Source organism: Saccostrea cucullata, unplaced genomic scaffold, assembly GCF_032062105.1.
Source record: "Saccostrea cucullata isolate Sc308-1 unplaced genomic scaffold, CSIRO_AGI_Scuc_v1 ctg344, whole genome shotgun sequence".
Classification (NCBI taxonomy): Eukaryota; Metazoa; Mollusca; class Bivalvia; order Ostreida; family Ostreidae; genus Saccostrea; species Saccostrea cuccullata.
This window is the reverse complement of record NW_026933830.1, coordinates 100,468-126,379: the sequence shown is the minus strand read 5'-3', so window position 1 is coordinate 126,379 and position 25,912 is coordinate 100,468. Positions and strand designations below refer to the sequence as shown.

Genomic DNA, 25,912 nt, shown 5'->3' with positions numbered 1-25,912 from the left:
TCATGTCAGTTTTCAATATTTTTTTCAATCCTTTATGCAACAATATACCTTCATCACCTACATACTGGTTTTATATCTCTCAGTTCGATGATTCGATGTGCAAGAGCATACTGTACGTGTGAACAATTTTTTAAAACAAATTTATGACAAAAAAGTTGCTGAAACAGGAATATCAGCAATCTCGTTTAAAGTCATCATTTCGTATGTTCTATGGTCGATACAATGACCTTTTCAGCAAATTTAATACAATTTATCATTGAGTCAAATGCTGACTGACGTTGTTCATACTAATTGTTAATCCATTATTTACATACTGAATTGTCGACGATATTTTCCGTTTTTTCCCGATCAAGATAACAAGTATACTGCGGGTGTGTTCGTTATCTCCATACATTTCATTTCACAGACAACTGCTTTCTCATTAAAAACGACAGTCGGTCGTTCTTTTGTCTTTCTTTGGATTTATGATCTATAAAATCATTTTGATTGCACATACTAGTACTTAAAACTTTAAAATTGATAAAAAAAAGATGCTGAAGTTTTTCAATGACAATATCTTTGTAGTCTTTGGAGCCCAGTTTCGGTTCGCTAACAATCTGTTGGATATTCCGATGGGTACTAATCGTTCTTTTTTCTTAACCGAGCTTTTATATGAAGTAGGATTTATTCAAAACGATCTTCACAATAAAAGAAATCTCTTGTCTTGGCTTTCAACTTAACATTTAGATATATTAACTTTGTCAATATACATGTATATGGAAAGTAACAATAATCAAGAAGTGGGTTGAAACAATACAAATCGAATTAGAGAAAACACAGACCTTAAAACACAAGGTGGGAATCAGGTGTCATGGAGAATAAACATGGCCTTAGAAAAAAAATGTTACTATCATTCAATAATGTAATTGACATTTATCCTACTGAACTCAAAATAAAAGACATTATAGAGTCTGTCACATCTGTGTCATATTTGAATGTTTTATCGACAATGTACGAAAGTGGCAAACTAATTACTAAATGTATGAGAAACAAGATCAGCATTTCATAGTCAACTTCCCTTATTCATGAAGTGAATAGCCCTGATTTTAAGCTTATTAACTTTTTTAAGCCATTTAAATGCTTTCTTCTCTATTGATCCGATGAAGACAAAGGGCTCACATGACAACTGACCACCAGTACACAGAGGATACTGACTTAACCACGACACCTGATCCCTTCTGTAATGTTTCCAGAGATTTGTGTGTGATCTGCTCATCATTTGAATTGTTTACTTTCACTTTTGAAAAAAAATTCTGTGTTTCCTAAAATTTCATTATATAAACCTCATAACTTTTTCTTAAAAAAGAAATTTATTTCCATCTACCTGTACACGTCATGTTCTTTGTTAAGTGAAACTAAATGTTCCAGCAACAATAGACAGAGGTATACAGGATATGTAAGTACGAGGGGTTATCAAAAAGTTCGTGGACTAGCTTCATAAAATTAAAACCGCTTCAGGCACATAAATGAATTTTAGAATATCTAGTTGGCATCATTTTTTCTATCTAAAGAATAAACCATAAACCATAAATTTTATTTTTTTAATAAATTAGTAATGTTTTTGTATGCAATGGTATGTCCAGGCGGCGCAGCCTCGAACACGACTTTTTTGCGACCTATGTGTAACTGAGAAATACTCTTTTGATATGTTTATATGACATCCAAAAATTTCGTTAATTCAGGTATTTTTTCGAGATACAATTGTTCCATCAAATATGAAAATTTCACCTCATTCTGGAAATTCTATGAAATTTTATCGTATATCTTACACGGAATGTCCAAACAAATGAGGCCTTGAAAATGACGTCAAAAGAGGGGAGGGGTTTCCGTTTCCAACATTCTATAAAGTTTTGCCCCTGAAAAAACTAGTATAGACCTAAAATATGTTGAAAGTAGCTACAGAGAAGTAAAATGCATCCATATTACTTGTCTTTTAATGTCAAAATAGATTCAGAGAGTAAAGGGATACACAGTTAATGTCGATTTGCAGTCAAGGTGTGAAAAATTAATCACGTCAAAAAATGACATTGATCATGTATTGTAAATATTGAACTCCCAAAACCAAAATATGCCAGTACAATCAAGCGCGGATCTCTCCCCATGTATTAATCCATTTGGAATATTGTATTCAATGAAGGCCACTGGTCATGGCATTGTAAAGTCATATAAACAAGGCTGGTTTAAGTCCTTACTCAGCTCCAGGCAATCTCACCAAAAAAGTGTATGAGGTAGAAGAAGCGGACATTGAAAAAACAATGACGTTATCGAACGTCATGGAAATAAATGACGACAGCGCCGGGTGATCATATCATGTCGTTTTCATTTTATAATAATTTGGCAAATAATGACGTATCAGGCTAAATTTTTCAACATTTCTTTATTTTGTGTTGTTTTATGTTCCATATAAATTTTGAAAGCACAGACTACATAGTACTAATTTTATAGCCTCAACAACTTTTTGATAACCCCTCGTATGTCCTGAGTATTTATCTGTTCCTTTATTATATTTATATATTCTTGTCGCTTCTTTCCTTTTTGTTAAGGTAATAAAGAGGATTGTCACTGAGATTCTTTACAAGGTTCGGTACATTACCTTATCACAATAATCTGTCTTTTTTTTAAAAGTGCAAATCAATTTTGCGAAAGAACTAAAAAATAAATTCAATAAACCACCCAATGCTTGGTAACTCTGTATACTTTCATTATTATATAAGACAGCGTTGCACAAAAGCGGGATTTGCAGGAAGAAACCTCTTTTTGTCGAATCATTTTTCCAAGAAAAACTTACTATACTTGGATAAGAGACAACTTTAGGTCTATAGACTTTTAAAAGTGGGAGAATCAAGTAAAACCCTGTCTGGAAAAAAGGTGTCAATCCTAGTGGCTGTTCTAATCCAAGAAAAAGCTTTTTTTTCATAATATCAAAGGCTTAATACAGTAAATCTGTAATTTTCATCCCCTCGCAGCGAAGTTTGAAGGGGAGGGGATACAATTGTTGGTCGACGAGTGCGCGCGTAATGGGTGTTACGCAAGTAAAATATCATCTGGGTGTAGATATGCACTTTTACGAGCTGATCCGCCACTTTACTTTTGTATTCAAATGTCATATTTAAAGGTCAAATTCAAAGGTCATGCAAGGTCGTAAATCCATACATTCTGTATGTGTGCAAAACTTTCATTTCGGGTAGACATCTCAAGAAAATTTGAGTTTTTGTAATTAAATTTTATACCATAACTCCCTATGACTCCCCCTGCCCTTCTTAAAGTGTCCCCTCGACCCCCTTCACCCCCCAGGTCAGCACATTTTCTTTTTTCTTTAACAGGGCACACAGATTCTTTGAATAATTTTCCTTTTTCATTTCGATTACATAAAGATAGATAATTTGAAGAATTTGTTCTATTTTTGTTAGCTTATATTAAACTAAAAAAACAAAACAAAACAAACAAAAGCACGGGTAACATTCGCAGTAATCAAACTCGAACGTATTAGAAATCAGTAATAATTTTAAAAATATATATTACTTGATGTACATGAAATACCTCTATAATTATATCCATTTAAGTATAAAGCGAATAGTTGTACATGTAAATCTAATGTATATTTTAATTAACACAAATTTTCTCATTGTGTTAGAGTATAGATAAACACAATGCGGATATAAGTACTAGGATTAGGTATTTAAAAAGTTAAAATGAATTATTCAAATATCCCGTACACGTATTAGCACGCCATGCCATTTCGCTGAAATACCCGAAGTCCTGGAATTCACCGTACTAAAGGTATTTAAAGCGTTTGTTCCTGAAATAAAACTCTCAGAAAGGAAAATTGGCGTGAACAACCATACAAGGACTAAACTTTAATTTTGATTCATATTAAAAAATAAAAATAAAAATGAGGAAATCGACGAAGAAATCTACAAGAACAGAGACAGTGAACGGGAAGACCATCACCACGACGATAGTAGAGGAAACAGTGACGTACCCGGACGGGCGGGAGGAGACCACCGTCACAGAGACAGTCCAGGGGAATGACGGGGGACCCCAGGAGTCGGTCAGCAAATCCACAAGACAGGTGGAAGTAAGTCGACAAGCGCCATTATGTAATATAATTAAAATTAAAACCAAAAAGCTCTTTACAGTTGCTGTCGTTTAAAGGTATGTAAGTTTGAATTTCTCATATTATTTTTTTCATTATTTCAAAATAGCATTTCTATCCATATTGTATAAGAAGTATGTTTTCTAATTGTGCTATTAATAAGTTTTTCTAAAATAAAATCAGTGTTTGTGTGAAACCGCGAAAATGATTCCAGATGAAAATTAAAATTGTTTTCATTTCATTAATCAAAATAGCATTTCAACTAAATGCTTTTCCCTCCGTTAAACATGATTTCAGCAAATGCGCTTTGTTGAAACTAGTGTTGTCAAATCGGTTGAAACTCAGAATCGATTAATCGGTAACATCTGTTGACCCTAACCGACTGATCATCGGCCAATAATCGAATCGGTAACCCTTTGCATAAAATAGGCATTAGATTTTATAAAAATTAGAATTTTATTGTTAAATAATGTAAGAAAGGTGCATTGTACAGATCCAAATTCTAAAAACAGTATATATATGCAGTTTGATTAACGATTTCAGTAATACAGATTTTTGCATGATTGTTACTTGTGCATTGACAGATCAGGTTTTAATTTACATGATCATCTAAAATGTATATGGAATTAATTTTTTAAACTGTTATAAGACATTTAGTATTGAATATTCCTTGTAATTCCTTATGAAATGACAAGTGAATTCCCCCAAATACTGAAAATTAATATATTTTATTTAAACAAGTAGTTTAGTTTCTTCATTTATACAAATATCATTATCTTTTGATTTATTTTAAACAGATTTTAAGTCCATGTATTTTAAAATAGTAAAGGACAACTCTTGAAAGATATATATTTTGATAATCAAGAGCCTGTTCTTGAAATAAAGGTGAAAAACTGTAAAAAAGATATGTGCTGAAATATACCTTAATCGATTGTTAAAATCATGATTTCAGACAGCCTTTCCGAATGCGATCATTGACAACACTAGTTGAAACACTGTTTATCTTTTTTTAAATGTGAACAAATTTTAGTTACCACGTGACAAAATGAATAACTAGCATCATCACTGCTGATATTTCAGGCTTCCCCTTCTGCCTCCAAAGCAGTAGGCAATAGCTGTTCAGGACCACAGGAAAACCAGGATCTGGATCAGTGTAATCAAGACGCTTTGAAGAGGCACAACGAGTTACGCGCCAAACATGGCGTACCACCCGTCAAACTGGCTAAGGTAGACTTGAATCTCTTTTCTTCCATTCTTGATCTTTGACTTGAAATACGAATAAAATCCTTTCCTGTTTCCAAATATAGAATCAAAAGACATAAAATTATTTTTACTTTATGTACAGCATGAGTATTTTCAATGAAATATAACTGTTTAATGGTAATTTGAACACTTATGAAATCATCTCTGATGAGAAAGCCATATTTTCTAACAGGAAGGGGAAAACCCTTAAGTATACTGCATGGCACATGTGTAAACCCTTCAATATACCCAAACTCAAAATCTGGTCATTTTACGGATGTTTTTGTTTTATTTACCATAGGATCTACAAGAATATGCACAGAAATGGGCGGAACACATGGCCCAAAAAGGCAGTTTAAGCCACAGCAATTGTACCCTGAATGGAGGAAGATTGGGGGAAAATGTGGCCTTCACGGGTTCCTCAAGACCCACCGACTACGCAGGTATTCTAATAAAATAACACTGTCACACCCACCCCTCCACGGAAAATCTCAGCATGCAGGTATCTTAGCAGAATAACGTCGTGATATGCACCTGCTCTTTCCCCCCTCTTCTTCTGAGAATCTCAGGTGGAAGGCAGATAACGTCCTCACCTGTGTCCTTTCCCTGAGGATCTCAGGTGTTACAAATCCGAAAACAAAAACTTCATGTCATCGATTTGTTCATATTATTGATTTTGTTTGAAATGAAAAACTTTTATAAATGTTGACGATGTAAACTCGTCTACTTCAAGGACTTATCAATAATAAATGAAGGCAATTGTTAACACACTAAAGCACGTACGTTTTGTTTTTATCGAGGATTATAGCTAACCCCAACACCAATATAAAACAACACAGATAAAATACTTGACTGAGGATTCTCTGTTATGACCAAAAAATAAATTATAACGATAGGTTTATACACTGTTTACAATATTCGTGCACAAGAGTATACGTTATTTTATCTAACAGAAAGTTTCCAGTGAAAAATATTTTAAAAATCTACTGGGTTTAGTTCAATGTTTCGCAATGTCAATTACATGCGAGTAAAAATGTATCAATCTATGTAAATGTTCCACAGAACAAAAATATACTTGAATGCATATCGTTTGAATTATTTCTTATGTCATTATGCACTAATGGTGTATTTTTAAATCATTAGCTTTAATTTCATATCCATTCAACAAACAAGAAACCCTTCGCTTAATCTTCATTTTTATACAATAATTATACATATAACAAACCAATAAAATGTGATATTGTCACCAAATGCCACTCTGCTTTCTGAGGAGGGAGATCACAATGACCTCTCCTCGTTGTAAGAAGTCAAAATGTTGGGAGATGAGCTTTTCTTTAAATTCTTTATATTTTTTTAAGAGTGTTATTTACATTGTAACTTAATATTACAGAAACGCGATCAAGAGCAATTCTATATAACAAGTATACCGGTGTATTATAACATTAAGTATAATCACAAAAATAACAAAAAGTCAGGGAATTTTAAAAACGTGTTTTCCCTCAATGATATTTTTTTTTATCTACATGGGAATTACCCTGAAAGATTAGAAAATTTTATCTGCTTCTTGAATTGTGATAATTTGTCATTTGTTATGTAAATGATAATTTTGTTATTCAGTGTTCAAAGGATAATTTCAGCAATTTTAATTTTTCAGGGAAAGATTTTACAGACTCCTGGTACAGTGAGATTAAAGACCATAACTTCGGCAAGGACCATCAGCCCGGAACAGGTAAACCATGACCCCCACCCACAAGCCTGGAAAGGTAAATTATGACTGTCTCCGACAACCACAAAACAAGCACCCCCCAAAACACACACACACTAGAACCACCAGTCTTCAACAGTTTAACTCTGAACCCCCCTCCCCCTTCCAAGTGTGGAGTAGATAAATTATTTTAAAAAAGACTCCTCCCATTAAGCCAGAGCAGGTAAATTCTAAAAAAAAAACCCTCTTTCCCCAATATCTACAATTACCAGCCTGGAATAGGTACATATTCCGACAAACCCCATACCCTCCACCATCAACCTGGACGAGGCTAAATTTGATAGAACCCGCCTCCCTTATTACCATCAGTCTAACAAAAATAGGTTATTCTGAAAGACCCCTCCCCATTCTTAGATTCATCTTGCAGAAATGTCTGTATGTTCATCAACCCCGCCCTAATTTGGTATGGAAGTACTGTTTGTCCTCTTCAAGTGAGAAATTAGAGCCTTAAATATTTGCATTTAATTCTTGGGTCGAGTGGTTTTCAAAGAACTCATATCATATGTCATCAGATATATATATAGGATCTCTTTACATGTTTAGCTATAAGTATATACAGATGGATATTAGTAAGTGAAGATGCTTAAAGTTCTGTGAAACTACAAAATGATATTATCGTCACTCTTTTGGCACACATCTATATATGAAATACAACACTAAGCAAAATTAACATGCTTTAATTAAAATAATAGCCAAAATAAAAACAGTTCAACTTCAAAGTGGACAATCGATATTCATGACTGCAAAAAACGTGTGCAAAGTATAAAAGTATTTTATTAAATGGACGTGTTGAATAAAGAGAATTTAAACTCCCCAATATAATGACTTTATGGGTAATATTTAATTAAAGAATAACACAGACGTTAAAATAGCTTTAAAGACTCAGCCAACAAGGGCATTTAAAATTTAAAAACACAAAATCAGAACAATTGTACAAGAGATTAGAGGAATTGAATGGGATTTCTGGAACTCGGTAAGTTTTGGACGTGCTAACTTGTTCATCAGTATTGCAATTGTAATATGCATCATTGATCCTATTGAAGCTTAATCATCTTTTCAACGAATTCTAGATCCTTTTTTCAAAACATATCTCATTTTATATCTATTGATTTAATTTAAACCGTAAAAAAACCCCTGAAAACTTTAAAGCTAATGCAGTAAGAATTATTTTCGTAGTTACTAGTGGTAAATTAAATCCACAGAGATAAGGGCCAGAGTACTTTATGGCTTCAGGGAGAATGTTTAGGATGTTTCAAACTAAATTCATGTAAATAAAAAAAACTGTGTAATTTTGAGTCGAGTCAGAAGTCTGATTCTATCTCGCCCTTCTTTGAAAATCGCTATAAGGTACATATACGCCGTCAAAATGTAGATTTGTGCAGATATCTTAATAAAATGTAATGTATTGCAATTTTTCGTTGGCCGTTCACTTGACAATCCAGAATAAGAAAAAGAAAATATAAAAATAACAACCATTTGGTGTCTTTCAGGTCATTTTACTCAAGTTGTCTGGAAGGGCACTACGGAAGTCGGGTTCGGGAAGGCAAAATCTTCAGACGGATGTCGTGTGTATTGTTGTGGGAGTTATCGCCCGCCCGGAAATATGCTTGGAGATTTCAAAAGCAATGTTTTCCCGCCTAAATAATTATTCACTAAGATTTACGTAGTCACACCATTTGGACATTCCAAATTATCTTCACATCCTTATTTGGATATGGAAAATATTTATATCATAGTAGTACATGTACATGTAGACGAATTAAAATAAGCCATGACATTAACTTTTATCATTTGTTATGCTGTGGGCATAAAAAATTATAAAACATTAGGGCATAAAAAAGACTGGTAGTAAACGTAAACTTTTTAAAAAACTTATATACACTGTAATTAGATCTATTTATTAAAGCACTATATATTTTCTCCATATAAATCTGTGATATTGTTACCTTATAATAATAAATGAATAAAAATCAAAAGACTGAATTTATTCCTTGAATGTTGGTACATTGTACAATGTATTTCAATATGAACAAATATACAGTACATGTACGTCATTGTACAAAAACAAATATCGCATTGAAATGATATAGAAATCAATACCGTTTTTTTAAACATCAAGATTACATTTTGTGTCTTTTAGTGTAAAAAATACTTTTCATAATATAAGTTAAAATAAATACAGGTGTTTGCTCAACATCTGTATCAAGATGACAAAGAATCATTCTGCATGTTCCTCTTCATATTTTCCAAGAATTAAAAAAAAATTTAATTTAAAATGCATCAACAAAACTTGAAAATGACACATGCAACAATTTTCATACAATAAGAGGCAAGTCTTTGAAGTCTTAAAAAGAAAATGTTAAATTTGTACTCTATAAAAGGTGAAATCAAAGTACTCAGAAGTACAGAGAGCGGGTGCATTTACAGGCGATAACATATTCTGATTTATTTTAAAACTATCAATAATTATATCACTGACAGTGATTTTTCTTAAATTACATTCATTTTGTCAAATTTAATAACCCGGCTTCAAACAGGCCAGTCTTTCCCTCTCCTGCTTTACATTATGTGTAGATGATTTTATCAAAAATCCTTACGCTAATGAAATATGCCTATGAAGTTTTCAAAGTCATTCACAATGTTTATTTTATATAGGCTTTGTTTTTTTTTGTTGCTTTATTTAAACACAAAAGCGACAAAGTAAAAATAACGTGTTTAAAATTCAACATCCTGCCTGCATTCAATTGCTCTTTGAGTAAGCAAAAATTTGAAAAGATAAGATCATATCTTAGATACCAATGTTTATTAGCTTTAAAACCAGTGATTGTCACACACCGATAGCAAAAACCTTTTATTCAGAATACATGACGGAAATAGAAAACAAAAAATACAAAATAAGTATAAAAATCATGACAATTTCTCTGTATACCTTGATATGTATCGTTTTTTTTAACTAAAATATATTTGTTGTCAATTTGTAAGGGAAAAAAAGTCCACTTCCTTTTTCTGTATGAACATTGAAGATTTGACAATTTTCCCTGTATAATATGATTTACATTAATCATTTACTTTAAAGAAATACTGTGGATAAATTTACATAAATTTGTGGATTCAGACATACTTTTATGAGTATGTTTGATTACTTAACTGCTATTTTTATAAATCTGAGGATCGGACTACCTTAACAATGGTAATTTCCATTCCTACGTAAACACGATATATCCGTATGAACGGTTTTCTTTTGTAAAAGAATATTTTACTGAAAAAGACGTTATCAAAAATGCTAAATTAAACGCGATGACTTTAACTTCTCTATCGTCAACTTCCCTTATGCAGCAACATACCTTCATCAAATGCATATATATATTTTGATTTGATACCTTGCTTACCCAAATAATGAGGTAAATTATTGACAAGCAAGTTGATGAAACAAAAATATAAGCATGTATGTCATTTCTTTAAAATTTTTTTTTTAAAAAGTGCGTTTTCATTTGTTATTTGTGATACGCAGAACACTTTTTTCAGTTTTTCCTGATCATGACAATCACACGGCGGGTGTGACCGGAGAATGCTCATTCTCCATGGCACCTGAACCTCTCAAGGTACAAGTTTGCTCTGCTCCTATTTGGTATTGTTTTATGGAGGTGCAACAAGATCAAAAGAAAATGTTAAATTTCTAATTACTAGTATATGACTGTGAAATTATATCAGATGGCATTTCTTAAGTTACATTCATGTGACATTGAATAATCGGGTATTCTCTTTTCCTTTTGATTTTGAAAAAGTTTTGAAAAAATGGTATAAACTTTGAAAAGTTTTCAATGTTTTATTCTACTCTTCTGTTACTGAAAGAATCAAAATTGTTGATATCCATAAATTATGATGTATAAAATTAACATAAGAATGAAAAATGGATATCGTTGGGTTTGTCATAATCGAGTACACAGGAAATTCAGTTACCAAGCTATAAACTTAGCTTTCAGGACTGTCTGAAGAAATAACCACTACCCATAATAGATCTCTCTGAAAAATTTATCGACAAAATTCGACTTTACAAATATTTGACAATGTTAATATTTCAGTAAATTTTATCAAAAAGTGACGAATACCTGTACAGCGCAAATGCCAACAGTGGGCAGTATCATTTCCCCAGAGTACCGGGATAAAAAATTCCAGATTTTTTCCAAACATCCCTATAGAAAACCAAAAAAGTAAAAATTGCTAATTATTCTTAATATATATGAAATATGGTAGAAGTCAGATGAGTTCAAAAGAAAAACATCATCCATCACTTGAAATTTTATGGAAATTTATGCATAATTTAATTATTTTAAAAAGTTTTATTAATTGTAGTGAAAGTAGGTTTTCTCTGAAAATATGTGTTTTCAATTTTTCACAAGGGGTGATTTCTGTGAACAGGTAATCTGCATTTAAACTAGAAGAGTATAAAATAACAAGTATCTTTGATTTCACCTCAAAATAATGAGTGTCTTCTCGATGAATGGGATACTTTGCGCATGCGCCTGGCTCAAAGCTTGTCGTCCTTGATGCACTGTTGCAACAAACTAAAGGCGTTTGTAAGTTGCTTAACAACAAAGTTTGATTAAATACTTGGAGTGTAAAATCTCGACTGAATCGAGAAAACTCGAAATCTCTACCACTGTCCACGCCACAACAAGAAAACTGAAAATAAGCAAGTAAAATGTATGATACTTCTACGTATACAGCTGATAGAGGATGTCTTTATTATTTTATTTTGCTTCGTATTGTTGATTTTCTTTATATAGATTAAATTAAATATTTCTTTGAGTGAAAAGGCAGGGTATACATTGATGTTTTCTTTTTATAATACCACAAATGAAAGTTAAGCAACTGTATTAGATTACTTCAATCTAGAGTACTTTCCTTCGAAAAGAAATCTCTTTATTTACCTTAAATAAATTGAAATTGAATTAAAGTCCATTGAACCTGAGATAAACCTTACCTTGATCATGACCATATTCCAGGTAACAGAGACGGAATCCCTGGCTAGGTCCCCCCGGTATCGGGATTGTAATGACGTCATAAGAGGGTCTCTTATCCACCCCTTTACCTGGAAACAAACAAACAAACAAAAAAAAACAAGGTCGATAGTTATCATAAAAAAGAGAGATGCATTTCTTGAAATATGTTATATATTTACACATGAATAAAAAGAAGTTTTCTTGTCACATGTCACAGTTTTAAAGTGAGAGATTTGTTAGTCCTACTGGATGTTTAATGATCCTCCAATCAAATTAAGATTTAGAAATCATTTTAATTTAATTTGTTTAATAGGGTACTTACTAAATCCGCTCGTAGCGAGGAAGTGATGATGAGAGCGGTTTTGGCCACAACAAGGATTCCTGTAATCACGATATACTAAAAAGATGCAGGAAAATTTGAATAATTAATCCGTTTCTATCAATATACATCCCCCAAAACTCGAACAATATAATGTTTGAAAATGGCTTACGTACAATTGCTATAAGCCATAATTTGTTGCTGTAGAGCCCGGAAATACCGAATAGAACCGGAAGGAGTAAAATAAATGTAGTAACAAGAAGCACCAATGATAAACCCTGCAGAACGTCGGTTGTGTCATATGATGTGATTATATTTCTGTAATCTTCAGTATCTGAAAAAGAATCACATGATGGTGTTTGATAAACTGTTTATGAGCAATTTGTTTCAAAATATTTTCAGTACAGTACTTGCAATGTTTGATAAGACGTTAACCTTGGTTATATTATCTGTTTATTAAATGAAATGAGTTTCAGTGTCACTCAATCAAATTTATTTTTCTAAAATATAAATGTTATAATTTACAAATACACAATGAACATCTATCATGATTAAAATATGAACAGAAACCTAAGTTTATTAATATCAAACTGCTTTTTATGGTTGATAATAGTATTTCCCCCATATTTTGAATTGATGCATTTTAAGGCATATAACTCATATATCAAAAGTGTATAGTTAAATATAAAAAAAATTGATATCATCTTATATGGCTTGATATTGACTACATGTACACCTGTCCAGTTGAGGGTTGACTCACCACTGACTAGCTGTATCTCCGTGAGGCCGAGTCTGACAGGTGCGAGGTAGTATAGTATGAGTCGCCTGATGTACACCTTGTCAAACCTGACAAACAGACACGCTACACAGCAACCCACTCCAATCAGCTAAATATCAATGATTACATGTATATAAATATCAATACTTTTGTATGATTAAAACGTATTTTTGTCGAAAAAAAATGTTACATTTAAAGTTTTATTTCATTAAATATTGACATCAAGTCCATCACTATACCTTGAAATTGAAATCCTCGTATTTGAAGTCTGCCAATTAAACCGTTGACATTAATCAGAAAAACTTTTTTTATTTTCAATTCTGAGCAATGTTCTAAAAATTTTTCTCCAATGTGTGTATCAATTACCCGTAAGATTAATAGAAATGACATATTTTTATAGCCTTGATTAAAATTTGTCAATTGCACAAATATGTGAAAAATATTTCATTATCATGACAATTAAATTAACAATTTACTTACCGTTTGTAATGCGATGAGAATTAATAAAGCACATTTGACACACTTGGTTGCTGAAGATACATAAGTTAATTCCTTAGTTAAACCAATCTCCTTTGATTTAAATGGCTTTTTAACCGCTGTGTCCATTTTATGTTACATCCTTACATCGGTAATAGGTAAGATCAAATATACAAATACATACTTTGATTAATTACTTAATATAAAGCGATGACTTAGTCACTTTAAATTAGCCATCATACGGAGCAGAGTTGTTTATTGTAAATTGTTGTGAATATTGTTCAGCGTGCTGAATTTTGTAAGTTTTCTTCTTGCACCATTCGTCCAAGTCTGTCCTTCTTGTGGCAAATAGCAAGAAAGCCAAAGAACCAAATTTACAAAGACATTAATTTCCCAAACATAATAATAACAAACACATATGTACCACTTGTGTCATTTTAATATTTTTACAATATTTAATAGCATACATTCAAATAAGAAGCCATACCATTCCGACAAACTGACTTTTAACTGTAATTTTTATTTTATATACCTTCATCACTCAAACTGATTCGTAGCAAATGAACATATCGATTAAAACAACATTAATTTAATTCTTTAATATGAAACAAAAAAATTCGTTATTCCATATAACATACATATTCTATAAAGTTTCATGCTGTTCAAAATGAATAAGTAAAAAAAGATCAGCAAGGAATTACAAAGATGTTTTTTCTTCTTGTTGAAATACATTGTAGAGAATTCATCCAATGTTGGTCATTTGGAATCATATTTCTCTATGTATAGTTTCAAGTACCACATACATTTATTTTAAGGAGTGCACATGTACAAAGCAAGATTTATTTCTTTCTCTTTCTGCCTTTCTCTGAGTCCACTTTATTTTTTTTGTCCATACCCTTGGCGATGTATATCGCAAAGAAAGCAAGTACAAGCTAAAAGGAAAACCAAAATTAATAACTCTGAATCAATTTTGCTATGCAAGTACATTGGGATTAAAATGGATGCTATTTCCTTTAAAAATTTGCAATTATTTCCTTTTTTAAAACAAGAGCAACACAGAAAAAGTTAATTGACCAAATTCTCATTAACCTTAAATACAAAAACAACAGAAATTTGACCATAACTTTTGTAAACATTTGGTTGTTTGGAGCAATGGCTTTAACATTTCACATGTTTTTCCTGTATACTTTTTATTCAATTTGTATATTTGACTATTTGTTGTGAAAAATTTAAGAAATAAATGACCCTTTGTACATTTGGTGATATTTTTACTTCACTTGTTTTAACTTTTGTTGTAACAATTTTTGGATATTTAAAAAAAATAACTTTGTCCTTAGCTTTGAAATAATTTGTGCTTTTATATTTTACAGGTGCATTGCTTGTGACAAGACCTTTCTGGGAAATCAACGATTTTGCCCATTTATTAACATTGACCTAGAAATTTGATCCTCACTGGAAAAGTAAACCGTGGACATATCTTTTGAACAGTATGTATTTAGGCTTTATAGTTCCTAGTTATTTTTAATACAAGTCCTTTCTTTACATTTTCGATCTTTTGACCTTGGAGCTAAGCTTACTTCGAGAAACTTCGTCAAAAGCTGTCAAATGAGGGCATCAACATTAAAAAAAAATGTTTTGATTCTTCCATATCTTTTGGATACCCTGTTAATAAAATGAATTAAGATTTTTCTTCTCTCAAAGTAGAGATTTTTTTGTTTTCTTTTAACTCGTGTTTGTAATTTCCTTCTTTGATAATGAATTAAAGCGACATAACAAACCTCCAGGCCTATTAGTCCGCCGACACACCCCACTACAATGTTGACATACTTCTCTAGATACCTCCACACTTCATCATAACAACCCTGGAAAGACAAAGGGGGTAAGAACGATTCAAATTTAATTTCACATCCTCTTTGATTACTGGTATGATGGATGAAACAAATATACCTATATTCTAGCAAAACAGTCGTAAATTCATGTTGAGAAGTACGGTTGACTTGTTCTTTGCTTACTTTCTCGAAATTTGATTTTAGCCGCGTTAGAGGTTGCATGGCACATCTCCACCAATTATTGGTCGACTTTGACCTTTCAGCGTTTGTACAGCACATAATGGGTGTGTCTAGTCGTGTAAGATTATGAACAATATCAGCTGTAGGTGTCTTATTCCATACCCCGCCAGTAAAATCCTTATACACCCCTACTAATGTTATTGTGATTTAAATTCAAGACACGTGGTTTAGGTTGATCTATTCAAAGGTTATAGGGTAGAACCGGTTTTATAAATAAAATTGGCAGTAAACATGATATTGCTATAGCCTGTTTCTTTTGAAAACATGTCCTGTTATAAATGTTTCCAGCCCTTTCTGAAAGACTTTCATGATTTTCAACTGATAAAGGGTGGCTAAAGTAGGGGGTGTTAAAATAACAATATATCTTATACTTTTCGGCGAAAATTAAAGCTCACTAGTGACCGATTCGCTGGTAAAAAATCTGCACTATCATCTACACTGACAAACTTTATTTGCCTTATATGGCTATTGTTATAAATGCGCAAAGAGGATCTTACCACGAGCAACTGACCAATCGTTGAATGAATAGCAACGTTTACGACAAATACATGTTTACATTTTACTTCGAACACGTAGTTCAGGTCAATCTACGATCATGTTAATGGAAGTGCCAAATAAAAAAAATGTTCTTACGAACAAAATATACTGACACGCAAAAGAAACGCAAACCCTATTTTAGGGTGAAATAATTATGCAAAGTAAAGAATTCTGTATCTTAAAATTATGAATATCTTCAATTTGGTGAACATCAGTAAATTAACGGTTGAACGATTTCCATACCATAACCGGAAGTCAAGTTTTAGTCTGCTTAACAGAAATCAAAAATTGCATATTTAATAAAACATTTGGCAATATTATGGAGTTTTTTGGGTTTTTTACTGTTCATCATAAGTAATGCAGCAATATTTCAAAAAAATAAACTCTACTTTCGTTTCCAGAAACAATGCTAAGGCTACTTGAAAATGGCTTTTGTACGCATTGCCATTGCTCTAGCTGGAAAATTTTAATGTGAAGGTGATGGAGAGTTGCTGATGCAAAATTTCACTACATTTCGTCTCAACAGGGTCTTACTTATCATATGCATTAAGGACAGTCCTTGTACCGGAAGTCCAAGGGTGACTACCCTGCTCTAAGTTAGAGAAAATTCGACCTAATTATCTGAAAAACGGGCATTTAAAAATGTCAAAGAATAATTCCTTCGCTGAGATCTCGATATTAATGAACCTATTGTATCGTAGAAATTAAGCTGCAATTGTTGTTTAGATAAGTCTTGCACGTTTTACTTGAATGGCTGGGAGGGGGTGTTTTAACAGTCATATTTTACTTAGTAAAGTTAACAGATCAACATTTAACATTTTTATCAAATCTCTAATGTTCTGAAAAGTGAATTTAGCCGTACTTTATTCGCTTTTGAAAATCATTAGATAAAAAGTCAAACATTTGTAAATTACTACTTGTTGCGTTTCTTTTGCGTGTCAGTATACAAAGATAAGAAACTACGTAGTTTGTGTCTAGTTTAGAACACCAGCGTAAGGCTAAGGAAAACGAGCAGCATCTCTTATGCATTTAAATGGACAAAACTTTATGTTCCTTATCACGTGTTCGGCCAGGGAATTCACCTGGCAATTGTATTCACCGATAGTGCAACAAAGGAATTAAAACAGACGCAAATCACTTGTGCAGTATGACTTTCAGAAACCTAGACTTCCGCCGTTTATTTAACAAATGAATTGTTTGTTATTATAAGCATGAAAGCTTCGCGGTTTACAAAGCGTAAACTGCCCCAACCCAGTTTATACCGTATAAAATGGTTAGCTATTAAATTCATTCCTTAAATATGATTGCCACAACCTAGATTATCAGGTCGTAGTTTATGAAAAACAAGCCAATTTACGGATAAAAAAAAAGCATGCGCAGATCGGGGGAGGGGGTTTATAGGGCGGGCGGGGCCATAGGGAGTTATGGTTTATGACATTTAATTGCAAAAAACTCAAAACCTTCTTGAGATATTGACTGGAAATGAAAGTTTTACACACAGTCACACAGAAGTATGAATTTATGACATTGACGTTTGAACCTCAAAATACACAGGGATATTCCCTACGCCATATATATGGCCGTAGGGAGTTGTGGTATAAAATTTCATTGCAAAAGCGAAAACAAGTGTTTAAACAGACAGAATTTCTGAATTTAATACCTTGACCTTTAACCTCAAAATCAAGAGGGTCTTCAAAAGGCCATATAAGGTGTAAACAGTTGTGTAAAATTTTACTGCAAAAGCTCAAACTTTACGCAATATTGCGGAGAAGTGAAAGTTTTACAGACAGACAGAACTATAGATGGACAGGCAGACAGACTGAAATTGATATTCTCTAATTTCAGCGGGGGACAACAAACGAGCAAGCTTAGCCAGTTGTGTTTTCTTTCCGAAGTATCTGTTGTATGATTTAACAAGTCTGTCCGCTTTTAGCATCGGGATCGAAATGATTTGTAGTGAAAACGAAAGTAAAAGCAGTAAAAACTGAAAAAGCTAAAAATATGTAGTAAAGCAATGTTTGTGCTGGAGATTTAAATACATAAGTAAAATACCTTCAATATATTTTATAAAAGAGCTTCAATTTACGCGTCAAACACTAAATTCACCCAAAAGTAGCAACTGTATGCTTCGCTGCGTAGAACACATGATCAGGTGCGAACCAGTTAAATTACTTCGAACCAGTAAACTGTTTGTATGTTTACAAAAATAAGCATCGGGAAATTCCTTTTTGAGTTGAATTTACAGATTACTTTGGTGTTTAATAGGGATTTATTGGTTTATAATCTTTATTGATTTTACTGAAATAAAATTAGCAGGAATGATTTACTGCAGAACCACTCCCAGAATTCCAGGTCACGCAAGCGCATTGGAAGTTCTTCGTACCATAACTAGTCAGCCCGCGGGCTGACTAATCATACTAATTAAATGGTTTATATTATATATGGTTTGATAATCCTCGTTGGTTTTCAAAAAAAATTAAGATAAATATTATCTAAGGTATATATTACCATATAAAGGGCACACTTAGATTTGCAGCTGATACCATAACAACCCCAGAAAACAATAAAGAGCAAAATAGCACCAAAAACAATAAAAACAACAGCAGCTTCGCCTAGCAACTTATCAAGGTCAAGGTTATCCAAAAAATCCGACGATGATTTGTGGGTAGCTACAACGAATGAATAAGATTCCAATCTGTCGTGTTATATGTGTAAGACTCTAAAGTCCGATGGTGACGCCAAAGTCCGATGGTCTCGCAAAACCCCGATGGTCTGCGCCAAACCCTGATGGCACTCTGTCTTTACCGACGCCAAAGTCCGATGGTCACGCCAAAGTCCGATGGGTCGTTTCCTATTATGCACGTTGCGCTAAAGTGCGATGGTCTGATACGCCAAATTCCAATGTTGCGGAGAAACAATCAATGTTTATGACGTCATAATAAATATTACGTCAATCCTTGACGCCGTATTACCATATAAAGGGCACAAATACAATTTTATTGATTTTACTGCAGCTGATACCATAGCAACCCCAGAAAACAATAAAGAGCAAAATAGCACCAAACACAATAAAAACAACAGCAGCGTCGCCTAACAACTTTTCAAGGTCAAGGTTATCCAGAAAATCTTATTTATCTATACTTATTTTAAAGACCTTGATGATTTGTGTGTAGCTGCAAAACGTTAAATTTCCGCAAATTAAGATTTTTGGCGCATCTGTCAATTATCTGTAACATTGTAACATATATATGAACATTTTTTTAAAAACCTCTTTTTGCATTCTGATACCTTTTAAGATTGGCACTACCTTCTTTACGAGTTCATTCATCAACTCTGGTAACATGGATTTGAGGTCGTCAGATCCGTACTTCACAAACATCCCTCCCACAAAACAAACCAGTCCAACCAGCTGAAAAATATTTCATTGATTATAAAAATGTAAATCTGTAAAGAAAAAATGATGATTAACATACCTTTAAAAATACATATTTTCTATTAAAATTAGATATATCTACTAATAAGTCCTACGCAACTTTTTCTGTTTAGGTAGATATGCAAGTAATTTGCTTCTGATTAGAGAAACTGATGTTGCAGCTGCTTATAGTAGATAAATGCTTTAGACTCACTCCTTATAATTCATGTCAACAAGATGCATTCAGTTATATTATGTATTAACTAGCCTTGCATTGAAAAAAATAGCACTAATACATCAAGGAGTTAAAAAATTATGAATTAAAAGGTTAAACGTTATACTCTTTCGCCCTTATCAGATGGTTTGTAATAATTATCATTTCAAATCTATCGTTGACCCTGCATATGGCGATAAAATTTGAGTTTTACATTTAAATTTGGACTTTATACAATGTACATATTTCCTTGACTTTTCAAAGATAAAATTGTCATTAAGCATTTAAAATCTCATATTTCATTATTAAAAAATGTAAAGAAAAACTGATTACGCTCGCCTTTGAAAAAACTGCTACAAAAATTAGATACCTCCACTTTATATACGTTTCTTGTACAATTTTCTGTTAAGATATGATAATTTACTTCTGATTAACGAGAAATTTATTCTTCAAAATAACATCAAATATAAATATACTGGATGTTAAAATACACATATCAACTCCCTTATTTTTTTTTATTTTAATTGGCCATGTATGAACAATGATAAAAGTGTTTGACATAATGAACCACACAAATGAATAATGTTTTCTGGTGCATTTTAAAAATACAATCAGAATCTTGTTACCTATTCCTAAGAATGTTTATTCCAACTACAGGCACCTGATTTCATCCCTGAGATTTCCGACGGTTCCTGTCTCATGTTCTGTTTATGGATTTTTATTCTTTTTAAAAATTTGTTCACGGTTTGTTATCTTCACTAATTCATCAAAATACATTTTGTCCTTTTCTCTACCAAGAGTTTCATCTCTTCACGACAATTTTACAATCGTATTGGCTTCTTTTATCTTTTGAGATGAGATAAAATTTTAATATCAGTAAAATAAATTGCCTTGTTTCAGCACCCCTCATTCGTTTTCATACTCAGGAATAATAAATGAAAGTTGTTTTATATATACAAAAATTAAAAAAAAATCGATACAAACCCGAAATAATCCATTGATAAGTAAAATGATTTGACGTCCACATGTTTTTACTATCGACATTGTTTCACTTTTAATGTAACTTTTCTTCTAGAAAGTAAAGAAAGTTTAAAATAAGAAAAATATCAGCATATTTTCTTATGGTGCCATAGGCGAGAAAGACAACTAAAGATTATTTCTTCAGATTTTTAATCGATGGAATACAAGGACCTTGTTATTGGTTTAAGTAAAGACGAGTACGTGTAACATCAAACATAAACCCCTCCATTAAAGCCCCCCCCGAAGGAAAACCCTGTCAAACTGGCCATATTCTCCGGCAATCTCCCTAAGACACGTTATCTACCTTTATCCAGTAATGCAGCATTTATCAAAATCCCAGCAAGATCATTTTAATAAAACGTTTGATAGATAAATGTTTTAGCAACACACATTGCAAAAAAGTAAATAAAGGGACGGTAGCCGCAACCGTTTGTCTAGTCACATAGATATACATCTATCTTTTGAACATCATATATAAGAACATGAAGAAGAATTTTAACATTTGAATTTTATAATAATCAAAGGAACTTGGATAAAGTACAACTGTTTCTAATAATGTATAAACCAACATGCCCGGTTTTATGCATGTAAATTTATCAATGAAAATTACTGAATATCCCTACGTTGATAAGCTATATTCCTTTGAATTCTATATAAAGATACCACAGAGTCTGACACGTCTGTTTCATGTTTGGATATTTGCTAGAAAAGACGTCAATGGTAAAGTAACAACAACAGTTTAAGATGGTCATTGCATCGACCATAGAACTTACGAAATGATGACTTAAAACGAGAATGCTGATATAATATTCACTAACTTATTGGTTATTAGTTTGTCTCGATTTAAAAAGTTATCGTATGTAGAGCATGCTCTTACATATCGAATCAACTTGAAAACAGAAAACCCAGAAGGCATGTGATGAGGATACATGAACATAAGTATGGACAGTTGACAATAGAAGGTTTGAAATCATCAAGTTTACCATAAATATCAATTGTTAGGCTACCATTTAAGTTTTTTTGTACTAAATATCCAAATATGAAATAGATGTATATGTCTTTTATTTCAATTTCACTGGGATATGTTGTATCGACATATTAATATTTCTTCAGAAAATATTATTGATATTACGTCGTCGACGTATGTAGTGTCGAGTTAAGGGTCACAGCAACAGGTTCGTGTTAAAGGAAGGATATGGAGATAATGAACAGTATTCAGTCTCCACAAAACAATACAAAATAAGAGCAGAGCAAACACGGACCCCCGAAACATCAGAGGTGGGATCAGGTGCCATGGAGGAGTGAGCATCCCCTACCTACCGGTCACACCCGCCGTGTGCTCCTTAATTGTCATGATCAGGAAATAACGGAAAAAATCCGTCGACAATTCAGTGTATAAATAATGGACTAACAATTGGTATGAAAAAAATCTTTATTGTTAAAACAATTACGTTGTCAGCAAATTCAATCCATCATCAATACGAATAGTGACTGACGTTTATCATAACATTAGAAGGCCCCTTTCCACTGTATTATTTAGAAATTTTCGGTTTGTTATGACAAGGAAAACACTACGGGTGTGACTAGTCGATAGGAGTGTTTACTCCTTGATGGCACCTGATCAAACCTCTGATTTTGAAAGGTAAGCCATAGCTCTGCTCCCAATTTGAATTTATTTGCAGTACCTTTGAGCTTGATTTTTGTTTGTCTTCATATTTCACTTTGATTCATACTCAGTCGTCTTGCATTTCGTAACAATATCATAAATCCCCCCATCAGTTCTTTATTAGCCCAGCGAAGAATCCATGCAGGCATAATTAGGTTCAATGTTACGTCAACATGAAATTAAGATAAAGTTAAATGTTTTTTTTTTTCCATTAGGCAAGACTATATTATAAAGTGAAAAGGATGCTTCTCGTTTTTACCAATGCTTTCTATTAGTTGAGCTTGGCATTTCTGGCACTTTTTTGCAGAATGAGTCAGACACAATAAGAAACAGTAACAATAAGAACCAGATTTGTTTTACTGTTAAATTCTTGAAAAAAATTGATGTGATAGTAGTGTTCTTTTAACGTATAGGTAAATACAAAGTAAATAGTCTCAATATTGTCCAAATAAAAGACGTTTCTTTTGACATTATTGTTAATAAGAAATACCGGTATTGAACGAGTTAAAGGAAAATCTCGAGTTGTTAACAATATATACCCGTTAACGTTAATTTTTCCATATTCAATATATACACAAATTTACAATTCAAAGTAATATGAGCTGCATTTTTGAAAATTTTATTTTGCTGTTAAAATATGTTATGATATAGTTTTATATGTAACTTAAACCTTTATATGATCAGATTAAAATAAAGCAGAAAAAAGACTTTTTTTTATACGATCCAAAATGTTTGATACAAGAAATCATTATTGTACAGGACGACAATCATGTAATTTTGATTCAGTCGAAGCTTATAGAGTTCTTCCATCGCACATATGAACAACAGAAGTTTGCTAACGTTATTTTTTTCTGTCATTGAAGTACAGTTAATTCTCGATAAACCGCCACCTTTTGTAATTTAGAAATCATGGCGGTATAACGAATTTGGCGATGAATTGAATTTTCTATCTTTTAGGAAAATAGACGTAGAGTTATTGTTCTTAGAAATACCATTTAGCGTTTCTATTCTTACTTTCATATGTACATGTATATAAAACATATTTCTAACTTTGAAAATACCTCTAGTAATTTTTTTTATGTAAATTTCGCTAAAACAAAATATTTAGTTATGAAATAAAGACAAGTACACGTGTATGCATGTAAATCTGCGCGTCTAATATTGAATAAAAAAATGCTGGGTCGATCATCGTGATATATTGCCTATAGTATCTAAAATGAGTCCTTGAATAAATTCATTGTTTATGTCTTCATTGTTAATGAAACGTTCCCAATTTCTGACTTATAATTATTTTGAAGCAAACTTTGCATTGCTTTTTAAAAGCAGAGATAATCAAAATAATATCGTTATCGGCGTACTTTACAACGACCGCTTTCGTGGCGAAGCCTTAACTAAATGATTTTATTAAACAGAAAACAAAATTATTCTAACAGTTCACATTAAAATTATTGTTTACTTAATTGCATGTTCCTTGACTGGCTTTGCATCACAGGATAGCGTCAACCAATTAGCCGCACTTCACTGACCACATTCACCTGTGGCGGTATTATCGAGATAATTGACATTTAAAAATGGACGTTTGTTTTGAAAACAGGGTGGCGGATGGCGGTATGCGAATTTGGCGTTATAAAGAGAATTTTATATAGCAGGAAAAACGTTCTTGGGAAATCATGGCGGTATTGCGAAAATGGCGATGAATCGAATGGCGATAATTCGAGAATTGACTGTAGTTATTTAGTCTATATTTAAAACTTTGCAACAAAAAAAATCGACATCAAAGTTGCAGCTCATATTGCTTTAAATAATGTCTAGGTTATTGGAGCCAAATATACGGAAATAACGAACAGTATTCAAGCTCATAAGTCCATAAAAATACAAAACAGGAGAAGAGCAAACACGGACCTCCAAAACATAAGAGGTGGGGTCAGGTGCCATTAAAGAGTGAGCATCACAGCAGATAAGCAATCAGACGTAATGTATGATATCAATTGAAAAAATTTAAAAAACTGCATTTAAAAGCACTGAACAATGAATTTTACATTAATATTTATTGAAAACATCGATACAAACAATAAATAAAGAGAAAAAAGACAAGTCTCTACCGCTCCTCAATTTGCAGCAACCCTAAAAAGGAAAGTAAAAATTGTATATTCATCTGCACATCACAATCACAAGTGTAGGTCAGATATAATATTTTTGAGAATGAGAACGAGCACTTACCAGGCTTGATGTGATTGAGAGCTTGCTTTGCCCAGATAATGGCGTCCTGCATGGATTTACGTCTGTCCAGAATGTCAAGGAGAGGCGTGGCATCCAACTCCTTCTTCTTGTCGTCTGAAAAACAAGAAAATAAGTTGTTAATGTCAGTACTTACTATTTCTTTTCAAAGAAAGGTAATACATCTACCCTTAATAAATATCTGTTCTAAAATCTTGATTTGTTCTAAAATATCAATTAACGGTGGTCTGTATATAATTCATGTAGGGCTGAAAAATATAAATACCATCAGTGGCGAGTGTGACTAGTTTACAACCAAATATCTGGATATCAACGTTGTCTGGAAATCTACCCATGATATCAATCACCATGGATATATCATAACATTCCAGTAAGTTTGCAAGGTCTTCACGGTCTGCAAACAAAAAGTCACTTGTTTACAATGGGCTTTAAGATTCTTACAAACTACCCGACATAAAAAGAATCAAAATGAAACATATACCCGATTTAAGTAAATTTTCTAATGTCATGAAGGCCACAACAATTAGTCTAGGTTCATTTTGGAATCTGTCAAGGATGGATAACAGAGTCCTCATCCCCTCACGTTGTAAGAACGCAATACTTAGTGAGTCTGAAATGAAAAAAATCATGACTTATATCTCCCTAAAACTGAACAACAAAAAGACATCATGTAGATTATGAACAACAGACAGCAAACTTCGTCTAAACCAAAGCTCATTTTTTGCGTAAAAATTTGTAACATTAGGCATAAGTTCCAAGTGTTCGTCAGGAATACTTGTTTTACATATGTGTATCCCTCTGATAGCAGATCACATTGCTTTGTGGAGAAAATTACCTTGCTCTTCTGTCATATAACAAAGAGCTCCACAGCATACAATCTGTAGGTCAAGTTCTTCTGGAAATTTCTTCATGGCAGAGTGAATCAGAGATAAAATTTCTGCTGAAAACTTCGAGTGGAATCCATCTGGGAAAAAATTCAGTATTAGATATTTACGATATTTTTTCATCCTTACTCTTTTTCTTTCCGAAGTAAAATC

The 25,912-nt window shown here is 32.5% G+C and overlaps 4 protein-coding genes across 4 annotated transcripts; 1 reads left to right on the top strand and 3 right to left on the bottom strand.

Moving 5' to 3' along the window:
• Window positions 1-3,762: 3,762 nt before the first annotated feature.
• Window positions 3,763-9,072, top strand: LOC134239434 (Golgi-associated plant pathogenesis-related protein 1-like). Its single transcript, XM_062721618.1, has 5 exons — window positions 3,763-4,117; window positions 5,216-5,362; window positions 5,679-5,820; window positions 7,032-7,106; window positions 8,633-9,072. Exons 1-5 carry the CDS (start codon window positions 3,932-3,934, stop codon window positions 8,785-8,787), a joined length of 705 nt encoding a protein of 234 aa, XP_062577602.1. The 5' UTR covers window positions 3,763-3,931; the 3' UTR covers window positions 8,788-9,072.
• Window positions 9,073-11,233: 2,161 nt separating this feature from the next.
• On the bottom strand, window positions 11,234-13,848 carry LOC134239424 (tetraspanin-18-like). The gene is made up of 7 exons (XM_062721608.1): window positions 13,723-13,848; window positions 13,225-13,351; window positions 12,641-12,789; window positions 12,468-12,542; window positions 12,127-12,234; window positions 11,616-11,825; window positions 11,234-11,335 (listed from the first exon to the last, which is right to left on the bottom strand). Exons 1-7 carry the CDS (start codon window positions 13,846-13,848, stop codon window positions 11,234-11,236), a joined length of 897 nt encoding a protein of 298 aa, XP_062577592.1.
• Window positions 13,849-14,415: 567 nt separating this feature from the next.
• Window positions 14,416-21,054, bottom strand: LOC134239423 (uncharacterized). The gene is made up of 6 exons (XM_062721606.1): window positions 20,936-21,054; window positions 19,614-19,734; window positions 18,869-18,994; window positions 15,732-15,838; window positions 15,498-15,581; window positions 14,416-14,651 (listed from the first exon to the last, which is right to left on the bottom strand). Exons 1-6 carry the CDS (start codon window positions 20,993-20,995, stop codon window positions 14,559-14,561), a joined length of 591 nt encoding a protein of 196 aa, XP_062577590.1. The 5' UTR covers window positions 20,996-21,054; the 3' UTR covers window positions 14,416-14,558.
• A 3,645-nt stretch (window positions 21,055-24,699) lies between these two features.
• Window positions 24,700-25,786, bottom strand: LOC134239433 (uncharacterized). The gene is made up of 5 exons (XM_062721617.1): window positions 25,711-25,786; window positions 25,357-25,485; window positions 25,141-25,269; window positions 24,858-24,971; window positions 24,700-24,761 (listed from the first exon to the last, which is right to left on the bottom strand). Exons 1-5 carry the CDS (start codon window positions 25,784-25,786, stop codon window positions 24,736-24,738), a joined length of 474 nt encoding a protein of 157 aa, XP_062577601.1. The 3' UTR covers window positions 24,700-24,735.
• Between the last annotated feature and the right edge of the window lie 126 nt (window positions 25,787-25,912).

What these genes read in the sequence shown, in the direction of transcription:
- LOC134239434 (XM_062721618.1), top strand. Translation starts at nt 3,932, where the DNA reads ATGAGGAAATCGACGAAGAAATCTACAAGAACAGAGACAGTGAACGGG. An exon ending in AATCCACAAGACAGGTGGAA is followed by an intron (nt 4,118 to 5,215) that starts GTAAGTCGACAA and finishes CTGATATTTCAG; the next exon opens with GCTTCCCCTTCTGCCTCCAA. An exon ending in CACCCGTCAAACTGGCTAAG is followed by an intron (nt 5,363 to 5,678) that starts GTAGACTTGAAT and finishes TATTTACCATAG; the next exon opens with GATCTACAAGAATATGCACA.
- LOC134239424 (XM_062721608.1), bottom strand. Translation starts at nt 13,848, where the DNA reads ATGGACACAGCGGTTAAAAAGCCATTTAAATCAAAGGAGATTGGTTTA. An exon ending in GGAGATACAGCTAGTCAGTG is followed by an intron (nt 12,790 to 13,224) that starts GTGAGTCAACCC and finishes CAGATACTGAAG; the next exon opens with ATTACAGAAATATAATCACA. An exon ending in AATTATGGCTTATAGCAATT is followed by an intron (nt 12,543 to 12,640) that starts GTACGTAAGCCA and finishes GCATCTTTTTAG; the next exon opens with TATATCGTGATTACAGGAAT.
- LOC134239423 (XM_062721606.1), bottom strand. Translation starts at nt 20,995, where the DNA reads ATGTCGATAGTAAAAACATGTGGACGTCAAATCATTTTACTTATCAAT. An exon ending in GGTAGTGCCAATCTTAAAAG is followed by an intron (nt 18,995 to 19,613) that starts GTATCAGAATGC and finishes CATTCGTTGTAG; the next exon opens with CTACCCACAAATCATCGTCG. An exon ending in TAAAATCAAATTTCGAGAAA is followed by an intron (nt 15,582 to 15,731) that starts GTAAGCAAAGAA and finishes TTGTCTTTCCAG; the next exon opens with GGTTGTTATGATGAAGTGTG.
- LOC134239433 (XM_062721617.1), bottom strand. Translation starts at nt 25,786, where the DNA reads ATGAAGAAATTTCCAGAAGAACTTGACCTACAGATTGTATGCTGTGGA. An exon ending in TTATATGACAGAAGAGCAAG is followed by an intron (nt 25,486 to 25,710) that starts GTAATTTTCTCC and finishes TTTTCATTTCAG; the next exon opens with ACTCACTAAGTATTGCGTTC. An exon ending in AGAAAATTTACTTAAATCGG is followed by an intron (nt 25,270 to 25,356) that starts GTATATGTTTCA and finishes TTTTGTTTGCAG; the next exon opens with ACCGTGAAGACCTTGCAAAC.